Below are 26,843 nucleotides of genomic sequence, written 5' to 3'. Positions count from 1 at the left end.
AAGAATATTAATTGATCTGAAACTGGATTAAGAATTTCATTCAGCCAGTGCTATCACTCCACAACACTCTATGCTTCTAACTTTTTCTGGGACTCTAGGATTTACTTTCCAAAACTGAAGGGACAAATATCCAGGAAAGGCTTCTAAAAAGGTGATATTTTCCACATATTAAAGGCATGCAACCATAAGTCAAACTTCTTTGTTTTTTTTTTTTTTACAGAATGCATTACAGAGATCACAGGAGTCCTTCCACCTTTGCCACTGCACTCCTGGTTGTCTGTGGATCCAAACAGAATGTCTACTATACTGTGAATATAAACATGGATTTGAATTTGTATTGGGCGTATTAAAGATTGTCCCACTGTGATATCTGCAGAAACACAATTTATTTCTAGTTTAAATCACCTGAATGTGCATTACCCAAGTCACTATAATACCCTAACCTCCTTCCTGACTATGGTGAACTGAGGTTCTGATGCCCTTCCAATTGAAACTACATTTCAGGCTGGACCTACTGGACCTACTTTCTGTAACAACTACTACAAACCAATGAATTTCTGCTGGGTTTATGAGACCACTCATCTAGGTTGTTTTGAGAGCCTGTTGTCTAAGGCTTGAATGTTGTCTAAGGCTTGAATGCCAACCACCTGCAGTACCAGAACTCACACAAGGGACCATCCTATTAATCCCTGGCATCCTATTGGCATTGGATACCCTATGGCATCCACAGGGATTAGGATTCTGCTATTAGGTACACACATGCTTATCTTCCTTGTTTCATTAGGGACTGAATGTGAGGGAGGCAACTGTGTTCACAAAGAAGTAATAGATAATAAATAAATAAAATAAACACCAGTCTGCAACTGAAACGTTGTGAAGCAAGAAGCTGTGGGATTTAAACATTGTAAAGTGCAATATATTGTAGATTTTCAGGCAAGTTCTGCCTAACTTTGAATAGACTCTACAGCCTGGAGAAGGTAGGTTTTTCTGTGGATCTAGTCCTAGAAATTTGAAATCCTTACAGAGAAGCATCCAGCTGTTCAAATATTTGATCAAACTATTTTGCAGCTAGACTGCTATAAAACAGAACTTGAAATTTCTTTTCTGTTGTTCTCTCATGAGATTTCCAATTTACCATCCACAGCTATAATTTCTGTGAGATTAAATTCAAACACTGGAGCCTACTATTCCTAGTTGCAATCACAAGCAGAACTGTGGAAAATACGTTATCCCAATATTTCATGACTTGAAAAACAAGAATACAAAAAGGTGGAGGAAATGCTATGTACATCCCTATTTTTGCATTAGTTCCACATTTCTGTTATTCTGAGCATATTGTTCAGATTCAGAGCTAAACCAACCCCTTCAATTCCTTTCTTTCAGACAAACATGTAAGAACTAATTCATCCACACATAATTCATTTCTGCCCTGAAGTACTCCCACACAGCTTGTTGCAGGAGTTATAAACACATTTTTGAAGTACAAGGAACTCAGCTCTAGATGATACTTAAAAGGAGACATTAAAGATAGAGCAATTCTGAAGATTTAATAAAGCAACATATACTCACAGGAGGCCCGAGCAGTTCTTCAATTGAAGTAAAATTAAAAATTCCATTTGTATCATTGAGTAGTAGCTAAAAAAGTGGTTAAGGAGCAGGTTATTTCAAATATCAAACTGAATGTCTGGGGTACTCATACATTGTTTAGAAATTTGCACACAGTTTAAACTAAGCATCACATTATAAACATGGGCAGAAAACCACAAGTGAGGCTAAAGATATGTTTAAGGTACTTTTAACTTTTGTTATGCATCTGCAATAACAAAATAGAGCACTTTCATTTCATTCCTTATGTAAGGATTTCAGAATGCTTTAAAAACTTTTATTACCTGACCCTCATATATTTTTAATTTGAAAACTTTTACAGCATATATTGTATATATTGTAGTCTGAGGTCATTTCTCCACAATAAAGATTAAAATAAAATTTTCATACCCCAATACGTCACTGGCTTTCTGAGATGGTGAACTTATCTGACCACAATCTATCTTGTAGATTCAAAGTTATATTTTATTCTGGATATGTCTTCATCACACAATATAGTGATTCCTAAATTAGATCTGATCATGCTGCTGTGTCTACTTGGTGCAATATAGAGCAATCAATGAAACTAGCTTGGATCCCCAAAACACTATAGTCACGTGCATGTGGAGCAGCACCTAAGCTAATGAGCTCTCAGTCTCCAGAAACCTGAATACAGCAGAATGATAACAATGCTGTTATACTTCTTTCTATCCTGGAATTAGTGAGGTCTGCATTAGCTCAGACATCTGCAGATTTTGATCATAGAATCAGAATAATGAAGGTTGACCTGGACCTTTGGAAGTAATTTGGTCCAACCTCCTGCTCAAAGCTGGTCAAATTAGGTCAGGTCCAGTTGAGGCTTGAACAACTCCAAGGATCTAAATGCCACAAATATCCTGAGCAACCAAATCCAGTATTTGAGCATCCTCAGGGTAAAAAGCCTTTGCTTATATCTAATTAGAATTTCCCATTTTCCAACTCGTGTTGATTAAAGTCTCATGATAACTCTATGTACCTCTAAGAAGTGGGTGGCTCCATCTCTGTATTCTCTAATTAGGTTGTTGTAGAGAGCAACAAATTCTCTCCTTAGCCTTCTTTTCTCCAGGATGAACAATCAGAGTTGTTTCCTCTTCTTCTTGTGTACCATGTGCTCTGGTCTCCTAACCATGTTGGTGTCTCTTCATGAGGCTTGCGTTACTATGTCAATATCTTTCTTGTACTAGGAAGCCCACAGCTGAACATGGTACTCCTGATGCAGTCTTGTGAATGCCAGTCACATCTCTCTGAGTTCATCAATTGAGCCGAGCCAATTTTCCACCTATTTTTAATCATTCTCTTATCCAATTCATAGGTTACCAGTTTGGTGATAATAAGACTATGGAAGACTGCATCAAAAAAGTCAGAGGACATTGTCCATCCCTTGGCCACAGACAGGTGATCATGCTGGTCAGAAATGACTTGTCCTTAGTAAATCCAACTTGGCTGCTCCCAGTCACCTTCTTATCCTGATGTTTTGATTAGGCTTTCATTCTGTTTTCAAGACAACCAGCTTTCTGGTTTAAATAAATGTTCCCAATACTATATCATGTGGTCATACATTAAGTAAGGGCAGTATGAAACTGCTTGCTCCACATAAATGCTGTAGGTGAAAGAGTTTTTTTTCATTTCTTTCACTCCAACAGTCCACCAGTGTGACTTCTAACCTTGTTTTGAATTCAGAGATAAGTACTGAATACTCTTAGAGTCTTGAACTAGTCCACTGGTTTAGCAGCAAGACACGCCATCCATTTCAAGATCATGGTGTGTGTGCAGCAGTGTATTCCTATTCAATGTAATGAAGATCTTCTGAATTTCACAAGGCCAGGGCAGAACATGCCTTCCAAGAGCAGGATTTACTTAGCACATGAATAAGTATGTTTTCAGCAAGGTATTGTGAAATCTGAATACCTTTTCTTCATGTAACTATGTCCAGATGATAACTACCAGATCCCAGTCCTTTTCATAATTTTTTATGAATACAGTATACATGATCTAACTTTGAAATTAGTTTAAAAAATCTTGTGTTAAATCCCTGCTTGGAATAGGTGGTTTGACCACATGGCCACCAGAGGTCCCTTCCAATTATCATATGAGTCTCTGAATACTATTTTTCTAACCTGTGATGTGAGGAAGGGCACAAGAGAGGACAGACCTACTTGGTCTCATCATATGTCATATTCTATCCTATCCTATCATATTCACCTGAGCATGGCAATGCATGGTCAACTTTCTGTATTTTGAGGTCCTGTTGGCATCATGATTCATGCAGCTAAAGCCTGTTACTTCTACTGGGTGCTGCTCCCTGCTCCCTGTCCTCAGGTTCTACAAAAAAATACTGGAAAATTGTCACTGAAGCAAATAAAAAGACTTTTAAGTCCTGCAGGCAGCACTCCTTCTCCTGGCCTGCATAAGCTCTCTGCTGGTTGCTCCAGGGGTAGCAAGATGCTGTTGGTCGCACTGCATTCCTTGTCCTACTTTGCCCAGAGGGGGAGCAGGAAAGGGTCTATTACTTTAATGAAAGTAATAAGAGTTCTGCTGCTGAAATTGTTCTGCTTTGTCTACAACTGGTGGCAGAAGTCCAGGAGCCCTGGGTTTACTCCATCTTTTCAGTGCAGAATTACTGAGTATTTTTTATTTTTTATTTTTGGAATTACTGAGTATTCATTCTCAATCCAAACCATACTGAAGTCAGTGGAAAGAATCCCAAAGGCCTTGCTGAGCTTGGGAGCAGGCATTTTGTATGTTTTAGAAATAGAGTTTAGCTGCAAATGGAAATTATGGTTGGAAATCAGTAAAGTCTACAAAGTGCTGAAGATATGAAAATACAGGTGCAAGAATGATGGTTAGAGAAAACGATTGCACCAGGCACATAGTTATTTAACTTTCTTTTCAGATTTGCAAGCAGCTTTAATAGCCACAATTTAGCAACATAATTTTTCAACATATCAAATGAATTTAGAAAGTGTTGTCTAAAAAGTAAGGACAGCGTTGTTTTTCTTTTTTTTTTTTAGTGTTATAAAGAAGAAGAAACAATAGTTTTTAGCATGACTGTCTAGGCAGGTTTTAACTAAAACTTCAGCTTCATATCCAAATGGTGTGAATATGCCACTACTATAATTACAGAAAAAAAGGGGTAACACAAAATCTTCTGACATTTGCTTTATACCCCCAGACATGAACCTTTCTCCAGGAACTGAACTTTCATTCAGTTTATGTACCTAAACTATGGATGAAGAATGGCAGCAAAAGATAATTAACTGGTTAAACATTTTATATTTAAATCCAATGAAATTTCTCTATTCAATGTTATTTCAGTATAATATCCAACTAAAGTGGAGTGATAAAGTCCTAGCAAAAAATAATATGTTTTACTAGTTATCATTTATTTAGTGATGGTCAGCAGTTTTATAACTGCTTTAGTTGTAGCCACTAAGACATTAAAAAGACTTCCTTCCTACTCTGATAGCTCAGTTCATTTGAGTTGAGTGAGTGAACTAATACACCCTGACCTGGGCAATGATTTCCCTGGCTGTGCTATGGGTCACTTAGATCACTTAATTGGTGTCTGCTGCTCTACCAAGGTCACACCAATATCCACACTGCAATAGCTGGTACTGGTATTTATTTTAGTTCTGTAATTCTAACTGCAATTTTTAGGTCTGCTTGCAGTAGTTCTTTTCGTTTCTGAAACTAACTACAGAAGATGTTTGATGTTTTTCTGAAAAAACCTCTGTCAACAGAATTTGGATAATTTAATCTTCTATCTCAGCAAATGTATATTAAGCAAAGATCCTGTTCTTATACAAACTGTGTGGTAAGTAGAACTCATTGTCATATATGATTACACATACACACAAGTTTAATCAGATGTTTCAAATCCAGCTTGTCAAGCCCTCAGAGAAATCATCTGATTAACAGCAAGTAGATTTTGAACCATATGAGGATGTCTCAAAAATGGCTCTTGCTGTACCTCCACAGAATGCCTGTTTGCTACAAATGTATGTAAAGCCACATGTGTATTCACCCTGCTTTGTGTGGTAGCTTACTTCTTAAACTCCAAGGTATTTAGAGAAGGAAATGGGTTTCTGTACAGATTTGTAATACACCTGATGCAATACAGCTTCTACTAGGCTCTACACATTTCTGTAACACATGATGAAGGCAATTCATACACAGACTGTGGAGAATTCAGAGGATGGTTTCTTCAGGCATATCTACACATTAGATAGATGTGGTGGACTCTGCCTATCACAACACACAGGGAGTCATGCAACCTCCAGCAAACTAGTCATTAGTTTGCTATGTTAGCTTCAATAATATTTTTATATTTCTTATATATGCTGTCCTCCCATATTGAGATTTTTTGTTTGTTTTGAGGAACTGGTTTAAAACCTGAATATCAACACCAGAATTGATAAGTAGGTAACCGCTTGTGCCCTCTTCATGTTAAATGGAGTTACAAAGACTTTGAAGACTGACAAACTTACCTCAGGTATTGCTATGATTGGTCCTGGTGGTCCTGGTGGTCCAGGTGGACCCACAATACTGTTCCCATCCTGTCCTCGTTCACCCTATTTTAAAAGCATTACATATGGAAAACCCATTTACTAAACACTATAATTCACAAATTTCTCAGAAAGAATGAAATCCACCCTATCTCACCTGAGGTCCTGGGTCACCCTTCTCCCCTTTTGGACCCTGCACATGATAATAAAAATAAGCAGAAATTATTTTAAAAGGAAAATGGTGAAAATGTGCTTTCTCTATCCTCAGAAAATGCACAAGAGTAAAACACAGGTACAGAATGATCACCAGCCTCTCAAACCACAGATGGGACAAGCTAGTTTCCACTCAGATCCTCCAAGGGCCTGATGTTTAAAATTATTTGTCAGCACAGTTGACACTTCACAAACAACTAGAAACAAATGAGCACACACCATTTCATTAGCTGGGGATTAATTCAAGAAGCCTTTCTTTCAGTATAGTGAAATCAGCCGTGCCTGGCTGTTTTTCCCAGGCATTGACTGCCTCAGTTGTGTCCTGGATTGCCCAGTGAACTGGGAAGGGGAACACAGGTGAGCTAAACAGTCATTTTTCAGATAAGTTATTTCTAAGCTTGAGCAACCCTTCAATATGATTCCCTGTGCTGGGAATATAGACAGCTCATTTGGCATGAGTAAAAGCAAAGTGGCAGGGAATGAGCTGTAGGACTTCCCAGCTGAAGAACTCTTGAAATCCCTGGGGCTCTTAAGCAGGAGAAATACATTAAAACCACCTAAGAGTTTTCTGGTTTCCATCTAATTAAAAGCAGAGATAAATTCTGAATAATTAAAAGCAAAAGGAGAATTGAAGAGTGAGAACTAGCCTCTGGAGAGGCCTGTATCACTTTTGACTGGTGTGTGGTATCTAAACTATATGCTTCAGGTTAGGTAGGACAAACCCAGACCCAGCTCCCCACACACTGCTACCAAGTCCTGCAGAGGGTTCCTGCTGAACCTCGACACAAGTTTAGGAGCCAGTGTGTGTTAGGTGATCATGGGATATGATAGCCCTACTCACCATATTTCCAGGATGTCCAGCAATGCCAGGAAAGCCTGGTTTTCCTTTTGTACCTGGCAGTCCCTGCCACAGAAAACATACTGTTATTCAAGATAAACTATTATCAATCTTGTTCAAACATACTGCTCCCAGAGAGACACATTATCTGAGTGGACTAGATAGTATGTGGGGGGTTCCATGGAGTCAGGATCAGTAGCTCTCAGTAGTCATCAGCCCTCTGCACTGCTCCTGCTATTTCCCCCTCTCCAGATAGGATTTTTTTTTTTTTAAATGCAGCTTCAATTATTCTTTATCACTGTTCACACCTCTGCTTAGCAAAAGGGTGAATTCTGCTACTTTCCCCCAAGATATATTTTGTGGATTATTCCCACCCTTTTGATTAAGTGACTCTCAAACTGGATGAAGAGTCAGCAGAGGCATTGAATGTAGATGGGAGGGAGGGAAGGGGAAAGACTGGGATGTGGGGCAAAAAATTTGATAGCTCCTGCTCTAGTTTAGTGGAGGACTGAAACTTATTGCTATGAATCTGATCAGTTACTCTATATTCTATGGGAAAAAAAGGAATTATTCCATAGTAATGATAATGCAGTTTGCCTAGAAAAAATGGATAAAAGAAGACTGTGAATTCTTAAAGGAACAACTAAACAGTGAACTATCTTTTTATTTGCATCTGTTTTTCTCTGTCATATGAAAAAGCAAAAGAAATTACACAGAATAGCCTAATGATTCATCCAAGTGCCAGATTAGCCCTGTGCTGTTTCAGTAGTGGTTTGTGTTTTCTTTTCTTTTCTTTTCTTTTCTTTTCTTTTCTTTTCTTTTCTTTTCTTTTCTTTTCTTTTCTTTTTTTTTGAAAAGGTTGTTTTGTTGTTACATTTTGTTTTGCTTCAGAAAAACTACTTCTGGGCTTTTACAGTAGATAGTACCATGACAATCTAGAAGAAATAGACAATTCCATGAAAAAGCTTGTTAGGAGTCAAAAAGGTAAACTGAATAAAAGAGATTACTCTAAAAGGCACAGGGAAAGAAAAAAAAAAAAAAGAAGAAGAAGAACACAGAACATTACTGTGTCAGTGCATATACTTATTGTATGCCCATAACTTGAATACTGTGGACCGTTTCAGTTCTTCCATCTTAAAAGGGTTCTAGTGGAAACTTCTAGAAAAACTTCAGAAGAGGGCAATGGGAATAATGAAAGGTACAGAATGGCTTCTATATGAGATGTTATGGTGTAAGCTATGACCATTTAGTCGGAAAAGAGAGAAATGAGGAGATGGATGAAGAATATTGTATTGTATTCTAAAAGGAGAGAGTAATTAAGGATTCACTCTTCTAATAGAAGAAATAGTGGGCATCAAATGAAAATAGCTGGAAGAGGTTCATGCAACATGTAGCTAAGTTGGCAGAGCCCCTTGCCACAAGATCTCATATATCATAAAAGTTTGTGTGAGTTCCAGGGAAGGTATCAAGTTCTTGCAGAAGAGAATTACAGTGTACTACTTGTCCTTTTCTAAAGTCAAACAGCATCTAAACATCTGCTCAAAGTGTGTCCGCTTTTGGCTATTGCTGGAGGCAGGATACTAGGATGTATAGATGTGATCCAGTAAAACCACCAAGAATTATGCAATATTCTGCAGGAGTCTCTAAAGAACAATAGATTCATAAAGCATCCAAAGTCAAATAGCCTTCTGTGTTGCATTTTTGGTGTGATAGAAGAAGTTCAAATTAACATTTCATAGGACTCAAAATCCTCTCTCTACTTGTGCCTCATTATAGAACTACCATCATAAAAAATTTAATATGTCCACCTCATTAAGGAAGGATTTCCTCACATTTGTTTCTATTTTTGTCTGTGAAAAGCAAAACATGTGGCTCATGAATAAATTCAGTTCAGTTTATTAAGATAAAGTAGATCTTTTAAGGCATTTTCATTTTATAGAGAACTGACATAAAAAGTATGTGAATACTAATGGGATTTACGCACCAACATGACTTGTAAAAAGGGTACTTGCAACTTAAATCTCTTCAGTGCTTGTAGAAAATTCTCTCTCTGCAGCAAAGGTAATTGGGCAGAGAAAATAACAATGAACCAACAGCATTCTGTAGCAGAATGCCGTCCTTTCAGGCATGCTGGTATGTGTAAATCAACTTCCTATTATTACAAATCCCGAATAATTTCACCAATTGATTTTACTAATGAATTTTAGTTTGGAAGAAAAAACACAGGATAGGTACGATGCTTTAATTAAATAAGTTATTCAGAGACATCCTCATTTCCCTTCATATTTTAAGATTGTAGAGCTGCTCTTTGCTCAAATATAAGAGAACTAAAAAAAGTTCCTTGTTTTCTTTTGTTTTCTTTTGTTTTCTTTTGTTTTCTCTTGTTTTCTTTTGTTTTCTTTTGTTTTTAACCTGAGGATTGGAGAGATTGACTATTTTTTAAATAACTTTGAAGCCATTCCACTTACAATGTATGTATGTGTTTGAAATGTATCTATCATAGCAGCAATACTAGTTACTAGAACAAGGACCACAGGACAAAACACCTGTATGAATAATAAGTAAGAAAATAATTTATAGCCTCAAGCAGATAAAAAAGAAGACTTCAAAGCAACTGTCCTATGCATTAGTGTATCAGCTTTAGTTACTTCACTAACAACTATCTCTGCCATGGTAATGCTTAAAATATGTAGAGCAGATGGAATTTATGTCAAGCAGAGTCCTGCTACATTGTTGTTTTTTTTTTTTTTAAATAAATAAGCAGATGCTGTTAGAAGACTGTGGCAATACTTCTGTAAATATTCAGCAAATAGAAGGGTAGATTGATAATTGTCTTTGCCTTGTTTCGTACAGCAAGTATGGATTTCAGTGCTGTCCCAAATGCAAAAGAAACGTTTTTATTTATTTTATTTTATTTTATTTTATTTTATTTTATTTTATTTTATTTTATTTTATTTTATTTTATTTTATTTTATTTTATTTTAATTTTTTAATTTTGATTTCTTTTCTACGCGTCCCAGTGCTGCCATCTGCTGGCTTACATCTGCAAAAGGCACCCAAGTAAGCCTAGTCAGTCATCCAGAAAGCAGCTGGGACACGAGCAGAAGAAACTTTGGGGTGGGCTCCAAGGAGGGTCCAAAGCAGAAAAGACAGCGATGATGAGGGGGAAGATTGGACAGGAAATATGGACTCCTGCACCATTAACTTCTGCACTAACATGGTGTAAACCAGTGTAAACTGGCTGCTTTTGATGCCATGTTGCATGGCTAGAACTTGAACTGACTCAGAACAGCAGGTCTAGCTTGCACACTGGTGCATGGGGTGAGTTAGACAGCTAGGACAAATTACAGCTTGGAGGCACAGGCTGCATGTTAGGGAAACTGTCTTTCCTAGGCAGATAGTGAAGCACCAGGACAGGATACCCAGAGAGTTTTTGCGTTCTCCTTGGAGTTATTTAAGACTCGGCAAAAAAAATTAATTGCTGATGTGATCTGGTGTTGGTGATAATCCCACATTAAGTGTGATATTGGACTAGATGACCTCTGGGGTTCTTCCAGCCAACATTTCTACATTCCTGGACCTTCTGAATGGTACATTTGTATTAGGAGAAACCTGGCTGCAGGAAAATGGCAAGCTCTAGCACAGAAATAGGGAACAACAGTGGCCTCTGTGTGGAACACTGGATTAGGGTTGTGGATGGGTCCTGAGACCTTTGCACAACACAGATGAATCTACTGTTGTACTACAGATATGTACTGTAGTGGTGGAGTGCTTTGGTGTGGTGTGCTAGCTATGAAACCTGTTATTAAGAATGGGAAGGCAGGTGGAACTTAGTTTTCACGTAAACTTTGCTTATTTTCATTTTTGTTCTGCCAAAAAACAAAGTGGCTTCACAATACACCATGACATCACACACTTAACTGGATTTTAAATATAATTGTAACCATATTTTAAACAGATGTCTTAAGCAACAGGTTACCTGGCTCCTGACATTTACAACTCAACAGAGAAAGGTTCTGTTTTTCCAGGGAAACCTTCCTGAGCTTTATGATATTGAGAGAGCAAGAAATGTTCATTACCCCCTTGTTATTCCCATATAAAGGAAACTAAGAGGAGGAAATGAATGAGGTTTTAGATCAAGCTATATGAATTTCTCACCTTTGAACCTGGTGGACCAATGTTTCCTCTTTCTCCCTGAAACAGAGATACAGTAAGTACAGCTCAAAAATCAAAGTGAACCATGATTATGAGGATTTTAAACATGTATGTTACTTTCCTTAGAAACAAAACACTGGATGGAGTAAAATGATTAGTGAAAACAGAGCACGTTTTTGGTAAAGTGACGCTCAATATACATTTGTGAACCAGTTCTGGGGGTTTAACCTCCCAGTTACAACCTACATCGTAAATGTTTCTGGTTAGCACGTTACTTTTGCTGTGCATCCATCAAGCTGCATGCCTGAACCTTCCTTTTGGTGTCTGGAAGGTGCATATAGTAACATTCCCCAGATCTACCAATGCCACCGTGATCTTATGCGTCCACAAATGACCCACAGTCTTCCTTCAATACAGTTAAATTAGCCTCCTCCGTACTACTGCTCTCCCCATCTACCCAGACACTGTGTCATACCACAAGTAATGTAATGAGTACTGCCGTGTTACACCTTCAGGGCTGACTCTGCAGCACTCTAGCTATGACTAGACATGATTCCTTGATTTCATTAGACAAAGAATACACAATATAGTTAATTTCAGTTGAATAATATGAAAAGGAATAAAGCATCAAGAAGCTATTACCATTGCCTGGAATGTTATGTTTATGCTTACTGTCTTTCAGGAGTGTTTATATTCTTAAGTGAATGAAGACTGTAGACTCTTTTTAAAGGAAAGTAGTTTTTTCATAATAATAAGTGTAAAAGCAGAGTTTGGTCTTTATTTGTTAGGAAAGACATCAAACTTTGGTCACAACAGGCCTTCACTGTTGGGTGTTTGAAGGATGAAGGAGATATGAAACAACTATATCTTGAATACAATGTGTGAGCCTTTGTTTTTTGGAAGTGGGTAGCTGTTGTACTTTGCCACTGTTGCCTAGTGAAATCTTTTATAACCATGAAAAGTGGGTGTAAATTTCATCCCCATGAGAATTATAGTGTATTACAGCCACTTTATATTGATTTTCTGTAGTGTATCTGATTTTGTAAGAAATTAAGCAATACATAATCTGTTCCTTTCTGTGTCTCCATGGTCTTGGGGATGAATGAGTCAAGTTTAAGCAACCATAAACTTAGTGTAGGTGGTGGTGAACTCTCTTGGTCAAAGTTTATGACTACCTTTTCAGTCCCAGTCATGTTCATATATGCATCATCATGCTACCCCCATCCTCATAAGTAATGCTGTCTTCCAACATTAACAGGAGGAGTTGTTACCCAGTGGAGGGACTTTTTTTGCAGCCATGTAAACTGAGCACTACACTAGACCCTACATATAGTGGACTGGACAGATCTTTGATTGGCATTGTTCTATGAAAGAGACGCATGCAGCTGTTGCTGGCAATGTTCTTTCTGTGACCTGTGCTGTGTACAAATTTAGGGAAGAGAGGGTGAGGTCCACAACCTATTATTTTACGTTTCATGCTCTCTCAGTGTTCCTGTCATTTCCCAGGGCAATGAAGACCTGGAACTTCCTTAACTTCATACAACAGATTTAAGGTGCTGAAAAGGTGTTGCCATGCTGTATTATTAAATGGAGTGGTACTAAAGCTTTATATAGGATTAGAAGCAAACTTTTCCTGTCTAAGGCTCCATTTTGGAAATATGCCCTTTTATCTTTTTTATTTTTTATTTTTTTTAACATTTCTCCATTTTTTCCCACATGGCTTACTTAACCAATAGTAACATCAAGGTGGAAAAATTGTGTCACAGCTGAGCTCAAAGAAAAAACAAGGCAAAGAACAACTCTCTCTTTTCCCCCAACATTTTCAGAAGCTTTTCTTATCACCTTTTGGTAATGAAAGGTCTCCCTACAGCTTCCTCTTTCAACAAAACATATGCAACCTCCTGGAAACCAGAATGAAGTATTAATGGGCAACAAAGAGGAACTGCCAAGCTTCCTAAAAAATTTTTAAAAAGTACCATGTTACAGCAGGTGTCTTGGGGTCTAAGTGCCCCGTTGGTATTTATGCACCATTCTGACATGGATAAGAAATAATTCTATTAACACACATTCTGCGTTACCCACAGAATCACAGAATCACAGAATTGTCTAGGTTGGAAGAGACCTCCAAGATCATCTAGTCCAACCTCTGTCCTAACACTAACAAGACCTCCACTAAACCATATCACTAAGGACTACATCTAAACGTCTTTTAAAGACCTCCAGGGATGGTGACTCAACCACTTCCCTGGGCAGTCCATTCCAATGCCTAACAACCCTTTCCGTAAAGAAGTTCTTGCTAATATCCAACCTAAACCTCCCCTGGCGCAACTTTAGCCCATTCCCCCTCGTCTTGTCACCAGGCACGTAGGAGAATAGACCAACCCCCACCTCACTACAGCCTCCTTTAAGGTACCTATAGAGAGAGATGAGGTCTCCCCTGAGCCTCCTCTTTTCCAGGCTAAACAACCCCAGCTCCCTCAGCCGCTCCTCTTAAGACTTGTTCTCCAGACCCCACACCAGCCTCGTTGCCCTTCTCTGGACTCTCTCGAGCACCTCCATGTCCTTCTTGTAGTGAGGGGCCCAAAACTGAACACAGTACTCGAGGTGTGGCCTCACCAGAGCCAAGTACAGGGGGACAATCACCTCCCTAGACCTGCTGACTGCTTTACCCAGTGTAAAAGGAAACACAATTAATCTAATACTTACCCCATATGTGAATGTTAACCATAAAGTTGTTTTTTTAAAGGCAAATACTGGGAATATAGAAATCAAAAATATACGCCAAAGCAAAATAGGTTAGCTTTCGAATGTTCTTGTTCATACAGTACTTTTGGTCCAAATGCTGTTCATGTCTTTCTGCAGAACCCTATTAAATCTCACTGCATTTACTGGTAAATCCAGGCAACATTTCATAACAAATTTTCTCAGAAGAAAAAAAACACATAATTGCAGCTGTTACAAAAGGAGGATCTGAGATCAGAAATATCAACAGAGTAGTAAGATACAAGCACTGTTTTATATTCGTTGTTCTAGTAAATAGTGCCTTGATTTATATTATCATGCAAAGAGCTAAAGATATTTTTTTTTCTTAGAAGGATTTTATTTCTAATATTTTCAAAAAAAATGTACTAGTATGCAGTAACAAGAATTAAATTGTCGAAGTGCATTTGTTGCAAGGGATTACTTTCAATTGCTTACTTTTTTTTTTTTTTTTTTGAATTTGCCTCTTTGTATAAGATTACATTGTATTAACATGAGTACAAGCAATATGGTAATGTCTTGCCAGGCTTAAAAATAGCTTGAAGCATACTTTTTGGGATGCAAATTCCACTTGTCAGTTGTAAAGGCCAATTATGATTCTTTAAAAGCAAAATTAACTGTCCCAATATGGATCATTTGAGGGGGTAGAATGGAAAAAAGAAATCCAACAAATGATTGAACCATCTCCATCTGGAATATGAAGACAAGACACTGTCAAATAAACCACCAACAAAAATTTACACTGATCTGTGGTAGAAAGAGAATAGAAACCCTGGGAATTATAGCTACTCTACCAGACAAAATTTTATTTTGAGCAACAAAGAGGAACTGCCAAACTTCCTAAAAATTTTTTTTAAAGTACCATGTTACAGCAGGTGTCTTGGGGTCTAAGTGCCCCATTGGTATTTATGCACCATTCTGACATGGATAAGAAATAATTCTATTACCACACATTTTTATTACAAAAATTTTTAACATAAAATTTTATTTTCTGTTAGACAAAACATGACCAGTACATTCTTAAAAAAGTGTGAGGCCCCACATGGAGTGCTGCATCCAGGTCTGAGGCTCCCAGCACAAGAAGGATGTGGAACTGTTAGAGCGGCTCCAGAGCAGGGCTGCAAAGATGATCAGAGGGCTGGAGCACCTCTCCTGTGAAAAAAGGCTGAGAGAACTGTGGATGTTCAGCCTGGAGAAGAGAAGGCTCCAGGGACACCTCATTGCAGCTTTTCACTGCTTAAAGGGAGCTCATAAAAAATATGGAGAACAACTTTTTGCTCAGTCAGATAATGACAGGACAAGGGGGAATGGCTTTAAACTAAAAGAGGGGAGATTTAGATTATATATAAGGAAAAAATTCTTCACTCAGAGGGTGGTGAGGCATTGGAGCAGGTTGCCCAGAGAAGCTGTGGATGCCCCATCTCTGGAAGTGTTCAAGACCAGGTTGGATGAGGGCCTGGGCAATCTGATCTAGTAGGTGGCATCCCTGCCCATCACAGGGGGATTGGAACTGAATGATCTTTAAGGTCCCTTCCAACCCAAGCCATTCTATGGTTCTATGTTTCTATGATAAAGGATGAATAAAAAAATCATCAGATCGCTATATAGTGGGAAGAGTTGTAATTTACTTCTTAGCAGCTGCTTTGAGTTACAGCCCTCTTAGAAGCAGATATGTTGTTTTCTCTCAAACACAGTCTGGAACCTCTGGAGTTATCAGTGAATGTGACTCATAATGGTTTTATGCAGTACCAGCAGGTAAAAACCTGTTCCTGATTAAAGGGAAATTCCAGAATTTTGTTCAGCTGCATTAAGATGTTTTTCAGTATTTATAGCAGAGTGACTTGGAAACTATGTCTGTTACAAAATCAAAACCGAGAATAAGTCTGTCATTTAGGCAAGTCAGAATGGGCAATTTCAGAACCAGCTTTGAACATCTCATTTTGGACACTAGTTTGTTTTGGCTAATTAATTCTATTCTTGTAAATACAGTTTTCTGGAAACTTTTTCAGCAGCTAGGAAAAGATATTAGAATGGGAAAGTTCTTTAAGATATTGAACTGAGTCAGCTACAATTTCAGTGATTCACAATTACTAAACCAGCACAATAAAGAGCTTCTCAAACTTGTTATTGGCTCCAGTTCATTTCTGAAGATTCATGGAATCATAGAAACAGGGTTGTACAGGACCTCTGGAGGCCATCTAATCCAGTGTCCCCCTTGAACTGGAAACATCACCACCTATACATCAGGTCCGTGATGGCTCTGTCCATCCTGGTCTTGAAAACCTCCAACAATGGAGAGCTTCTGCATCCTCTCTGGGCAGCTTGCCACAATTCTGCACCAATCTCCTAGTGAACCAGTTTCTCCTAAGGTTTAGCCTGAACCTCTCAAGATGCAGTTTTTGGGCCATTGTCACTTGTTGCACCCTCTGGTGCTATGAGGAACCATTTGGCTTCATCAGCTTTACAACTGCCCTTCAAAGAATTGTAGGCAGCTCTTAGATCACACCTTTGTCTTCTTTTTACCAGAATAAACAGTTTGAGCTCCTTCATCTTGTCCTCACCAGTCACATGCTCGAAGCCCCTGACCCTGCAGGTCTCTGCTGCACTGTCTCTGTCTTCTCCACATCCTTCTTGATGTGGGGTGAAAAAAAAACAACAACAGCAAAACAAACTAAAAAAACCCAACACACCTCTTATTCCATATTTCAATTGCAACTTCACTAACCCTGAGTACAAGAGCATAATAATATCTTTATACGTGTTAGCCATGCTCTTCTTGACGCATTGCAGCACAGGGTTTTCCTTATTTGCAGTGAGTGCACTGTTGCTGAATATTCAGTCTGGCATCTACCTTATCCCAAGGTCTTTCTCAGCAGTACTTTCTCCAGACTTGGGCAACAAGACTCATTCTTTCAAAGCTATATTTTGAGTGTTCAAATGTTTCTTTCAGAGTGAGCATGGGAACAGGACTTCAGAAGACCAAATCAGAACAATGCAGACAGTTCTGGGAGGAGGAATGCTAGATAATTTGGGCAAGTCACTGTAGATTGTAGTTTTGGTGTTACTTGTTAAGACTTAAGATAAAATATGGCAAGTACTTAGTGTTTTAGAGAGGCTCACACTGACAAAAATATCATGAGACAAGGTTGATGGAGGAAAAAACATTCCTTCTTCTGGGTCATGACTTCCATACTACTGGGAACAATGTTTTAGTTTAAGTGGTATTTTCAGATTATGTACATCTTATTGTCAAACCGTAACATTTCAATTTCATTCGTCTTCATACGCAAGAAGGACATCTATTAGGGGTAAAACAAGAAACAGGGAACAAGATGATAGAAAGAAACTCTATCTCATCATTTAATCTCTTAAATATATACCACTCAATTATCTAAAAATCATCAGCTAACCAGGTATCAGAGAAATACATTTCAGATTCTTTAGGAGACACAGTTATTGTAATATCATTCTAGAGCAACTGAAGCCAGTGCAGTGCAGTTAGTCTCTAGCTGACTGGGTCTATAGCTGGTTAGTCTATAGCTGACTGGCATTTCCAAAAAGCAGAGAGATGACAGTTTTGTTTTTGGAAAACAAAGAAACAGACAAACAAACAGACAAAAAAAAAATCAATGCTCCCCTCCCTCAGAATATCCACTTACCTTTGGCACTCTTGATCCTGTAATTCTGGATTCACTTAGCAAGCCAGTAATCCCTGATCCCTCCATGTCCTAATGGAAGAGAAAAACACTACAGAACTTAAGAATTAATCTTTTTTTTTTTTTCTTCAGCAGCTAATTTTTCTGGAGTCCTGTAAAAAAATGGGCAGATGTTGAACATATATATATATATATATATATTATGCTTTCTCATTAACCTTTTATTTTAAATCAATGCATGGTGTTCTAGAGATAGGCTCTTTTCAAATGAGATAAGAGCATGTTGATCTTTCATACAGAAACTCTGGTCTTTACAAACTTGTCACTTTGACGTTATGTCTCTGACACTTGAGTCTGGACAGCAACAGGCACCTGTGAGAGAATCTCAGTTTTAAGTATGTGCTACGTTTAAACATGTTGCAGTAGTATTTCTCTGTTTAGCACTTCTTGTCACCTTGCTGCTGAAATACTATAATGACTAGTAAGGGTTACATAACTGAATTAAGGCAGGGAGGGCTTGCAGGCTGTTTTTTAAGAGCAACAATCATTATTCAAAAATAAAGGTCCTTCATAACTTTCACAGTTTAATTGTGAATTTCTGCCTAAAGTGCAGCTGACCGAAATGGAGTGGGAAGAACTGTTCTGCCAAAACATGTGGAATTAATTAAGATGGGAGAGACCTCAGAGGCTACCCAGTCCAACTTTCTGTTGATAGTAGGGTCAACTTTGAATTCGAATCAAGTTGGACAGGGCTTTGTCCCTTCAGATCTTGGAACTCACCAGAGATGGAGGTTCTACAGCCTCTCCAAGCACCTGGTCCAATGCTTGTCTGTCCTCAGGGTGAAAAATATTTTACTTCTGTCAAATTTGAACCTCCCGTTTCAGTTTATGATTATTGTTGCTCATCCCTCTGTGCACCACTGTAAAGATCCTGGCTACATGTCTTAGTAACCTCCCTTCAGGTATTTAAAGGGACCTTAAGTCTTCTCTAGACTAAGCAAGCTTAGTCCCTTGAGTCTTTCCTCATAGGCAATGTGTTTCAGGTGTACTGACCGTTGTCCTGGCTCTCTGCTGACTTCAGAAAGATCTTGGAGAAATGGAAGATCTTGTGGGAAACACCCATATTTCCTGTGGATATGTTCTAGTGACTTTAAAGGAGACTACACAGAAAGTAACAACTACCATTTGGCTCCCATTGTTCTGACTGACATTCCAAATCCAGGGCATAACCAGGAGGTGTCAGTTCTGAAGCAGACAAAGAAGTACAATTGTAGGTTGCCATAGTTCTCTATCTTAGCCCCAGAACCATTTCAGCCACATACTCTGATTACTAGCCTTAAGCCTATTCCAGAACTTGTCAGACTGTGTTGCAAAGTGTCTGGACGAACCATGCCAGCAGGAAACCACTGTTTTCTTCTTAGATGCATTTCTAAATGTAGTTGAGCAGACTCAATTACTTCTTTCTTCTGAAAATGGAAAATACTGATATTTCATTTTTCCTCTTCCTTGTTCACAGCCATATAGCCTTCATTTTCAACATCTGTGCCACATATTGAATCCTCTGACTTTTCTGTGAGTTATTTAAACTCACTAATATGGCAGAAAATTAGTGGATTTTTTTTTGGGGGGTGTGTGTGTGGATAGTTCTCTAAAATTTTAGTACATCAAATTTACTTGTGGAAGGATTGATAGAACACTGGATGTTAGTGTATGTGAAGGGTAAGCATGTGCCAGGAACAGCTGCAGACAGGAAGAGGAGCAGAAAGAAAATAAAATCTTCACCTCTTAGTAACAATGAGCCTTTTTATCAGTTTATCATGTTTAGAGGACCCATACTCCTAGTAAGCACTCCTTAGCTTTCTGCATAGTTATTGACTTGAAATGGCTCAGATTGCCATGGATCTTATGTATTCTGGTGACAGTGTAAGGAAAAGGGTAGGAAAACCAATTACATCAGCTTAAGCTGCTATGGAATGAGTTTAGTGCTGAAATTATGGAAAATGTCAGATGATCCGACTCCAGTGAAAAGGAGAGATCTTGTTATTTTATCCTTTTCCACCAACTCTATGAGGGCAAGTACAAGAGAAGCAGAAGGAGTGCACAGCTGAAATTAAGACCTTCTGTTTAAGGACCAAGGTGGGGGATAATGAGTCATTAGATTGGTTCAAGTCCTTCCATATAACTTCAGCTGAGAATGAATGTTACTTAGACTTCATTTTGCTCCTCCATCAGATACCAGAATGACAAATAACATCAGAAAATCTGCTGAGATTCTGTTTGGCCTGTTTAACCAAACACTCACTACTTAGAGTAAACCGTAAAATGTTTCTGGGCCCTTCCTTCCTTTGCCTCCACTCCGCTTTAAATGGTCCATCTGTGCCAGTATACTTTCATTTTAAGAGAGTGCTTGATGCCTGCTTTATATAACATACCATTGATTTTGACATCTGCATATTTTAATAGGTTTACCAGGTACCTTCTGCAGCTCAGACTGTTCTTTTGGCAAGCACAAGTGCCAGCAAACCCCATGCCATTTGTTTTTTGCACATAGCTGATCACAGATGCTAACAAGCGCTAACAGGAATGTTTTGCATAGACAGCCTTACAGCAGTAAACAGACTGCCAACCAAAAGGCAGTGTTGCCCTAACAAATTGGCATACCACATTAATGCTTTAACAGATGGCAGGGGCAAGCCTCTAAAAGATCAGCAAGAATTAGCAAGCCTGTCCCAGAGAAATTACAATCACAGCAATTCTATTTGGACTGGATGAAGTTTAAGATGAAGCTAGACATGATATTATTGATGCAGTTAGAGTTGGTATCTCTCTCTATCTGTGTCCATAAAAGTAGGAACTGTCAGTTTTCACAATGTCATGCTTTTCTGCCAAGTATTACAGACTTTGTCCCTCTTTGAATTAGGCATCAGAAGTGGCAAATTTTGGTCCTAAGTACCTGCCTGCAGGGGCTCTCTCTGGTGGCACAACAAGGCAAAGGTTGCTTCTACTCAAATAGAATGAATGGGGAAGAGTGGAGCATCCCTTAACATCTGTGATCCTGAAGGGTCACAGAAAGTGACTATCAGTCAGACAAGCCATCCCGGGATCAAACAAAGACCAGGCCTAGGATGAAGATGTGGCTTATTACCAGCCCTTTCCTCATTCTGAGGCAAGCATATATTAATTCAGGGAAGACTCTGTACCAGCCTTTATAGTATGTCGAAGTTAATGCAATAGAGTGTTTGTATAGTTAGACTTCATGCTATTCTTTACTAACAATTGCAGTGGTGTCAGTTAAGAACTTGTTAGCTGCTGGAGAGTTTTTTTGCCCATTGAAATCCATGGACGTCAGTGACATTATTACTTAGTAGTGTACATAGTATAATACTGTTTAGTTAGATATCAGATGTTAGAATATGCCTCTAAACAAGCATTAATGGTCACCTCTGTACTTGGAGTACTCAAAGTGTCTCTATAGTAAAGAAGAGAGAAATAAAAAAGAAGCACTTCAGATACTGGCAGAAACATGTATTTATCTGTGAGTTAACTGGCATCTTTTAAACACCATCACTTTATAAATGCAATTCTATAGATGGCCAGCAGTTTTGTTCAAAACTGCTTACATTCCTGATGAAACTGTCCTCAGCTTCTATGCAACCTTGTATTGCATTCCATGAAATAATAATAAGAATAAGAACAACAACAATAATAAACAACTCTGGAAAGACTTTTCTGAGTAAAACTGCTAGATTAGAAATAAAAAGCACACAAAAAGAGAAGGCAAAAACTCATATGTGACTGTTGATGCAGACAATCTGTCAACATTGCTTCACGAACATGTTAATATGGCAGCTCTAAAACCTGAGTGTGCTCCCTTTGCCTTGCTGTACTGCACAGCTCCTTTCTGTTCCAAAAGAATCATCTCAATGAGTAGTTCTAAAATGACATGTAAAACTCAGATTGAGCTGATCAGATACCGTATTTTAAAGTGATGAAGGTATTGTTTTCAGAAGTAGAAAGTAGGATTTGCAATCTCTTTTTATTTTTTATTTTTTAATAGAAAAAAATTCTTCTGAGTAGAACAGACTATGAAGCCACAAATGTCAATAAGTTTTCTCTGTATTTCCATCTTACTGAAGAAACTAAACTCATGGCCTCAAAAATGACAGCATGGGAAAAGTAGAAGCTTAAGTGGGACCTGCAGCTTGATTTTAATGAATACTGGCAGGTCTCTAGATATATACAGATTTACTCTAAATTATTTACATGGGAAAAATGGTGCCAAAGAAGCTTTTCCATGTAATGCAGTAGTAGCTTTGAGTATCTGATATTAGCTATTATATTTTTATATAATACACAATATTAATATGTATTTACTGAATAATTTAATGAAAAGTGCCTAAATAAGAATATTATAGAATAATAGTTCTGTTGGAAGGGACCTACAAAGATCATCAAGTCCAACTGCCTGACCTCTTCAGGGATAATCAAAACTTAAAGCATATTAATGAGGGCACTGGCCAAACATCTCTTGAATACTGACAGGGATGAGGCATCAACCACCTCTTTTGGTGTAAAGAAATTTTACCTAATATCCAATCTGAACCTCCCCTGGTAGAACTTCATGCCATTCCCATGTGTCCTATCACTGGTTACAAGGGAGAAGAGATCAGCACCTCTATCTCACTAGTCACTTGCTGAGGTGATCGGCTCTGGGGCAGATGCGTTCTCCAGCAGCATTGCGGCCTGCAGGGTATTTCCTCCATAGAGGCCCCTTAAGGCAGCTGAGGGAGCCACCAGGACCCTACAGCCCTCTCGAGGACGGCTGACGAGCCTTGGGCAGAGCCAGGAGTGCTCCTTCTCAGTCATACAAAGCATGCAGCCCCTAGGAGTGCAGCGAACAGGGCATGGCATGTCAGTCAGAGTGTGGTGCGGGTCCTTCATTTTGTATTCTGGGATCAGTAGAGAAAGGGCCTTCTACTGTTACAGAAATGTTGTCCACCCCCACGAGCCTGCTGGTCTGAGGCTGAAACCCAGATGGAGGGGCCACAGCCTCCCTGGGCAGATGCCTGCACCCAAACAGACCTCCTGAGGATTGAAAGATGTGCTCAGACCTTCAGTTCCAGGGAACTCCATTCACTGGAAGTCCCCCTGGGTCCTGAAGGCAGAGGTGGGTGTCATGGGTGCAGGTGTGCCCACCTGGATGAACTTTTCAAAGAGGTGGCTCTGTTACGAGAGGAGCTCACCAGACAATATAGCGTCCAGGAATCTGAGCGGGAGATTAACATTTGTTACGTGCTGACATGGGCCAAGCAACAGCCTTAAGTCCTGGCAAAGGGATGGTAAACAAGCTTCCAGCTCTGAATGAACACATTTGAAAGACTCACATGACAAGGGAGAGTGGTCCTTTGTCTCTGCTCGGAGGCAGAGGAAGAGTCTCTCCTTTGCCCCCAAAATGCCCCTATGCAACAGATACAATGCTCTGGGACTGGAAAAAGGAGAATACATGAGTTATGGTCAAGACCCAGGAAAGAACAACCACACAAAGCTGGTTTGACCAACCACCTGTATTAGAACCAGTGCCACTAAAAAAGCATGAAGGTTGTTAGTTATTGGGAAATTCCTTGCTGAGAGGCACTGAAGCACTCTTTTGTTACCCAGACAATCTCTCTAGAGAGGTTTCCTGTTTGCCTGGGGCCCACATTCATGATACTACAAAGAGGCTACCAAGTCTGGTAAAACCAGAGGACTATGAACCATTCCTACAGTTTCATGTAAGATCGAACACCACAGTGAGGAGAGTCTGAAATATCAAAAGGGACTTTATGTCCCTTGAGAAGATGTTGAAGGGATTGGGAGTGCAAGTACTGTTCTCCTGTATTCTCCCAGCTGGAAACTGGAACCTAAGAAGAAGATGAATGGATTAGGTGAATGAATGGCTGCATGACTGGTGCTATGCTCTGGGTTTTGGGTTCTGTGATCTCAGACACACCTTCAAGAGACTGGGCATGTTCACAACAGATAGAGCGCACCTGACCAGGTGGGGCAAGAGTGTTCTGGGCAACAAGCTGGCTGGACTTATTATCTGAGCTTTAAACTAGATTCAGTGGAGGAGGGGGATATAGTTCTGAGGGACAGAGAAGAACCAGGGAACACAAACACTTTAGGAAGCAACAGGGAAATACCTGTGAATGGTCCCATAGGAGTTAGGGAAGGCTCCTCTAAAAAGGTGATGCGGCTGACAGCCCAGCTGAACTGTCTCCATACTATAGTCCCAAAGCTGGGAAAAAAACAGGAAAACCTTGAAGAAAATAGGGAGGCCTGTAGCTTGTGTAGTCTTTCTATAGCTTGTGTAGTCTTTTAGCTGAGAAAATAAAGAAAGAGAGAAACAGGTAGCCTTGAGCTAGCAGAAGCAAGGAAGATAAGGGATAAAAGGTAAAAAATAAGGAGAAAAAACAGCTCCGGACTGACCTATAGTAACCTTTTGCTCATTAAGGGTCATTAACACATTAAAAGTCACACCCATCAAAATGCTAATATATGCTAATGTGAGATTTGGTATTGTCCCCTCCTCTCCCTCCCTGCCCATTCCTCTGTAATGCACAAACTCAGTAGAGATAAGTTAGGTGAGCTGTAATAGCCAATCAAAAGTAGCCAAAGAGATAGTTTTCAAAAGTTTTCTGTGTATAAATGACGGTGATTCCAGTCAGAGGTGTGCTTGCTTTGCGAAAGATCACCGAGTAGCTAACTCTGCAGAGTTATATAATTAATTAATTAACAGACCTTCATCTTTGTCAAAAGCCTCACTGAAATCCAGAAAAATTAGACTTGCTGCCTTTCCTTTATCCACCGAGCAGGTGACCTTATCATAGAAAGAGATCAAATTACTAAAGAAGGACTTTCCCTTGATAAACTTATATTAACTATGCCTGATAATAGCTTTGTTCTTTAAATACCTTTCAACGTCCCCCACGACAATCTTCTCCGTAACTTTTTCTAGAGACTGAAGTTAGACTAATGGGTTGTAGCTTCCTAGTTCTTCTGTTACGCACCTTTTGTAAATGGGTTTAACGTTGGCTGTCTTCCAGTCATTAAACAAATCCATTCCTTGCATGGTCTAAACATTGCCAATTACATGGTCAAGTGCCCACAATAAAAAGAATTGTGGATTACCCAGAGGCAAATTTCAGTCTGTAGCAAATGACTCCGTATGTCATCAATTCATTCTTAGTCATGAAATATACAGATGATTACAATGCCCCTTCTCTGAAGGAAGCATATCCATAGCTACAACAAACCCCATAACAGCATAATACCTCAAATCCCGAACCGTAGCTTAGACCTGTGGATCCAGGAGGTCCAGGTGGTCCAGGAAGCCCTGGGGGTCCTGGAGGTCCTTGTTTCCCAGGAGAGCCATGAGGACCAGCTTCTCCTTTGGGGCCTATTAATCCAGTGTCTCCAGTATTACCCTAGAATAAAAGGTCAGTCAATTCTTATACTGAACATGAAAAGGTTGATGTAGTTAAGTGCTTAGGATTCACAATAATAATCTTTTAGACTTAGCCCTTTTCAGTGATACATTCTAAGTAACATGCTGTGTTGGAATGATACTGCTTTCCCATAATCCATAAAGTCACTGTCTGTTTCATTTTTATCTTTACCTTTGGACCAACGGAGCCAGGAAGACCTCTATCACCCTGCAAAAGAAAACCATCCTTATTACGTACAGTAAGAACATTAATCAGGAAAAAAAAATCAGATGAATGTGATTGCTTAATTAAAGTACTAAAAAAAATCTGTGTTGTTTATCTTGACGTCATAATGTCCTTTATATGAACCATTAGGCCCCTTAGTTAAAAGGAAAACAATCTGTAATTCAGGAGTTTTATTAACAAATGACCAACTCTGGTCTGGGATGCATACAGGAAGCAAACCTGTATTTCAATTATTGCTGCAGATTTTCAGATTTCTAGACTACACAGAATTAAACACTGTGGGTCACATCCTTATGCTTCTAAACTTAAATGGCAAAACCCTCATGGACTATAGGAGAAGCGGAAACTGATCTGGTGTGGAAACAAGCAAGTTGTCTACGGTACCAGTCCAAACAAGGAATATGATTACCGGTATGGTTTTCAGGCTCTTCTGCAGCAATCAGATTATTTGGTTTGCTTTTATATACTTTACCTAAATGCCATTTCCCCACATCTAATGTATGGAAAAGACAGAAACTCACTGCATATAAATATTCATTTTCTAAATTGCACTGAATCAAATGGACTTAATTGTTACACTGGCAAGCTCCTGTGCTTACACATTCATTAGAAACTTTGTTTAAGTAAGTTCTGAAAAAATGAGTAAGCATCAGCACTGAAACAATAACAATGATTTCTTCAAAAAGTAGTGGCCAAAAACCATATCATATATCACTCCAAGGAACTAGGTGACTTTACTTTCCACTCTTCTATGCATCCTGCAGTTTCACCCTGTAGTATTCTATGTGGTAACCAGGAATAATTATTACACTATCGCACTATAGATTAGAACAGGTTTTCAGGAAAAAATGCATTGTAGAAATGGAAAAATCATAATATCCCATGGTGTTGGGGATTGTATTGAGCAGGAACAAAAATGTAGCGCTTCACTTCTAATTAACATTTGTCAATGTATGTACATAATGTAGAAAACAGTCTCAGTGAGGCAAAACAGTTGACTTTTTTGCCATTTTTTTGAGTATTATACCCTGTTGGAAAATTATTTTTCTCTTTCAGATAATTCTGTTTCCTATAATCTGAAAGTCAGGTCCAGTTTGCTTCAGGTAGAATTTATTCTCTTCTTAAAATCCTTTACATAAAACTCAAGCCACTGTTTACAATAGAGACAAGGTGTGGCTGCCTGCTTTATAAGATTCATTCTTTATTTTCTGGATAGCTGCTAGATCCCCTGTGTTCTGTAGTTCTACCAACATCAGTCTTTTGAAATCACAAGTCAGACCCTACATTCTCCAGATTGATATTAAAAAATCTTTTAATTTAAAAAATAAATATGTCAATATTCTGCCTGTTTTGGATGTTTTTAATTTCCCTTGTAGTATGT

The 26,843-nt window shown here is 38.8% G+C and overlaps 1 protein-coding gene across 1 annotated transcript in view; it reads right to left on the bottom strand.

Moving 5' to 3' along the window:
- Window positions 1–26,843, bottom strand: part of COL15A1 (collagen type XV alpha 1 chain) — a 127,661-nt gene that overhangs the window by 42,916 nt on the left and 57,902 nt on the right. Inside the window, exons 11-18 of the mRNA XM_035549763.2 lie at window positions 25,409–25,444; window positions 25,064–25,216; window positions 17,754–17,822; window positions 11,338–11,373; window positions 7,183–7,245; window positions 6,286–6,321; window positions 6,111–6,194; window positions 1,570–1,635 (exon numbers count right to left, since the gene is read on the bottom strand). Coding sequence (XP_035405656.1) covers window positions 1,570–1,635; window positions 6,111–6,194; window positions 6,286–6,321; window positions 7,183–7,245; window positions 11,338–11,373; window positions 17,754–17,822; window positions 25,064–25,216; window positions 25,409–25,444 — 543 coding nt within the window. The remainder of the gene's footprint in view (window positions 1–1,569; window positions 1,636–6,110; window positions 6,195–6,285; window positions 6,322–7,182; window positions 7,246–11,337; window positions 11,374–17,753; window positions 17,823–25,063; window positions 25,217–25,408; window positions 25,445–26,843) is intronic.

The sequence above is a fragment of the Cygnus atratus genome, chromosome 2 (genome assembly GCF_013377495.2).
Source record: "Cygnus atratus isolate AKBS03 ecotype Queensland, Australia chromosome 2, CAtr_DNAZoo_HiC_assembly, whole genome shotgun sequence".
Classification (NCBI taxonomy): domain Eukaryota; kingdom Metazoa; phylum Chordata; class Aves; order Anseriformes; family Anatidae; genus Cygnus; species Cygnus atratus.
This window is presented reverse-complemented; position numbering and strand designations above follow the sequence as displayed.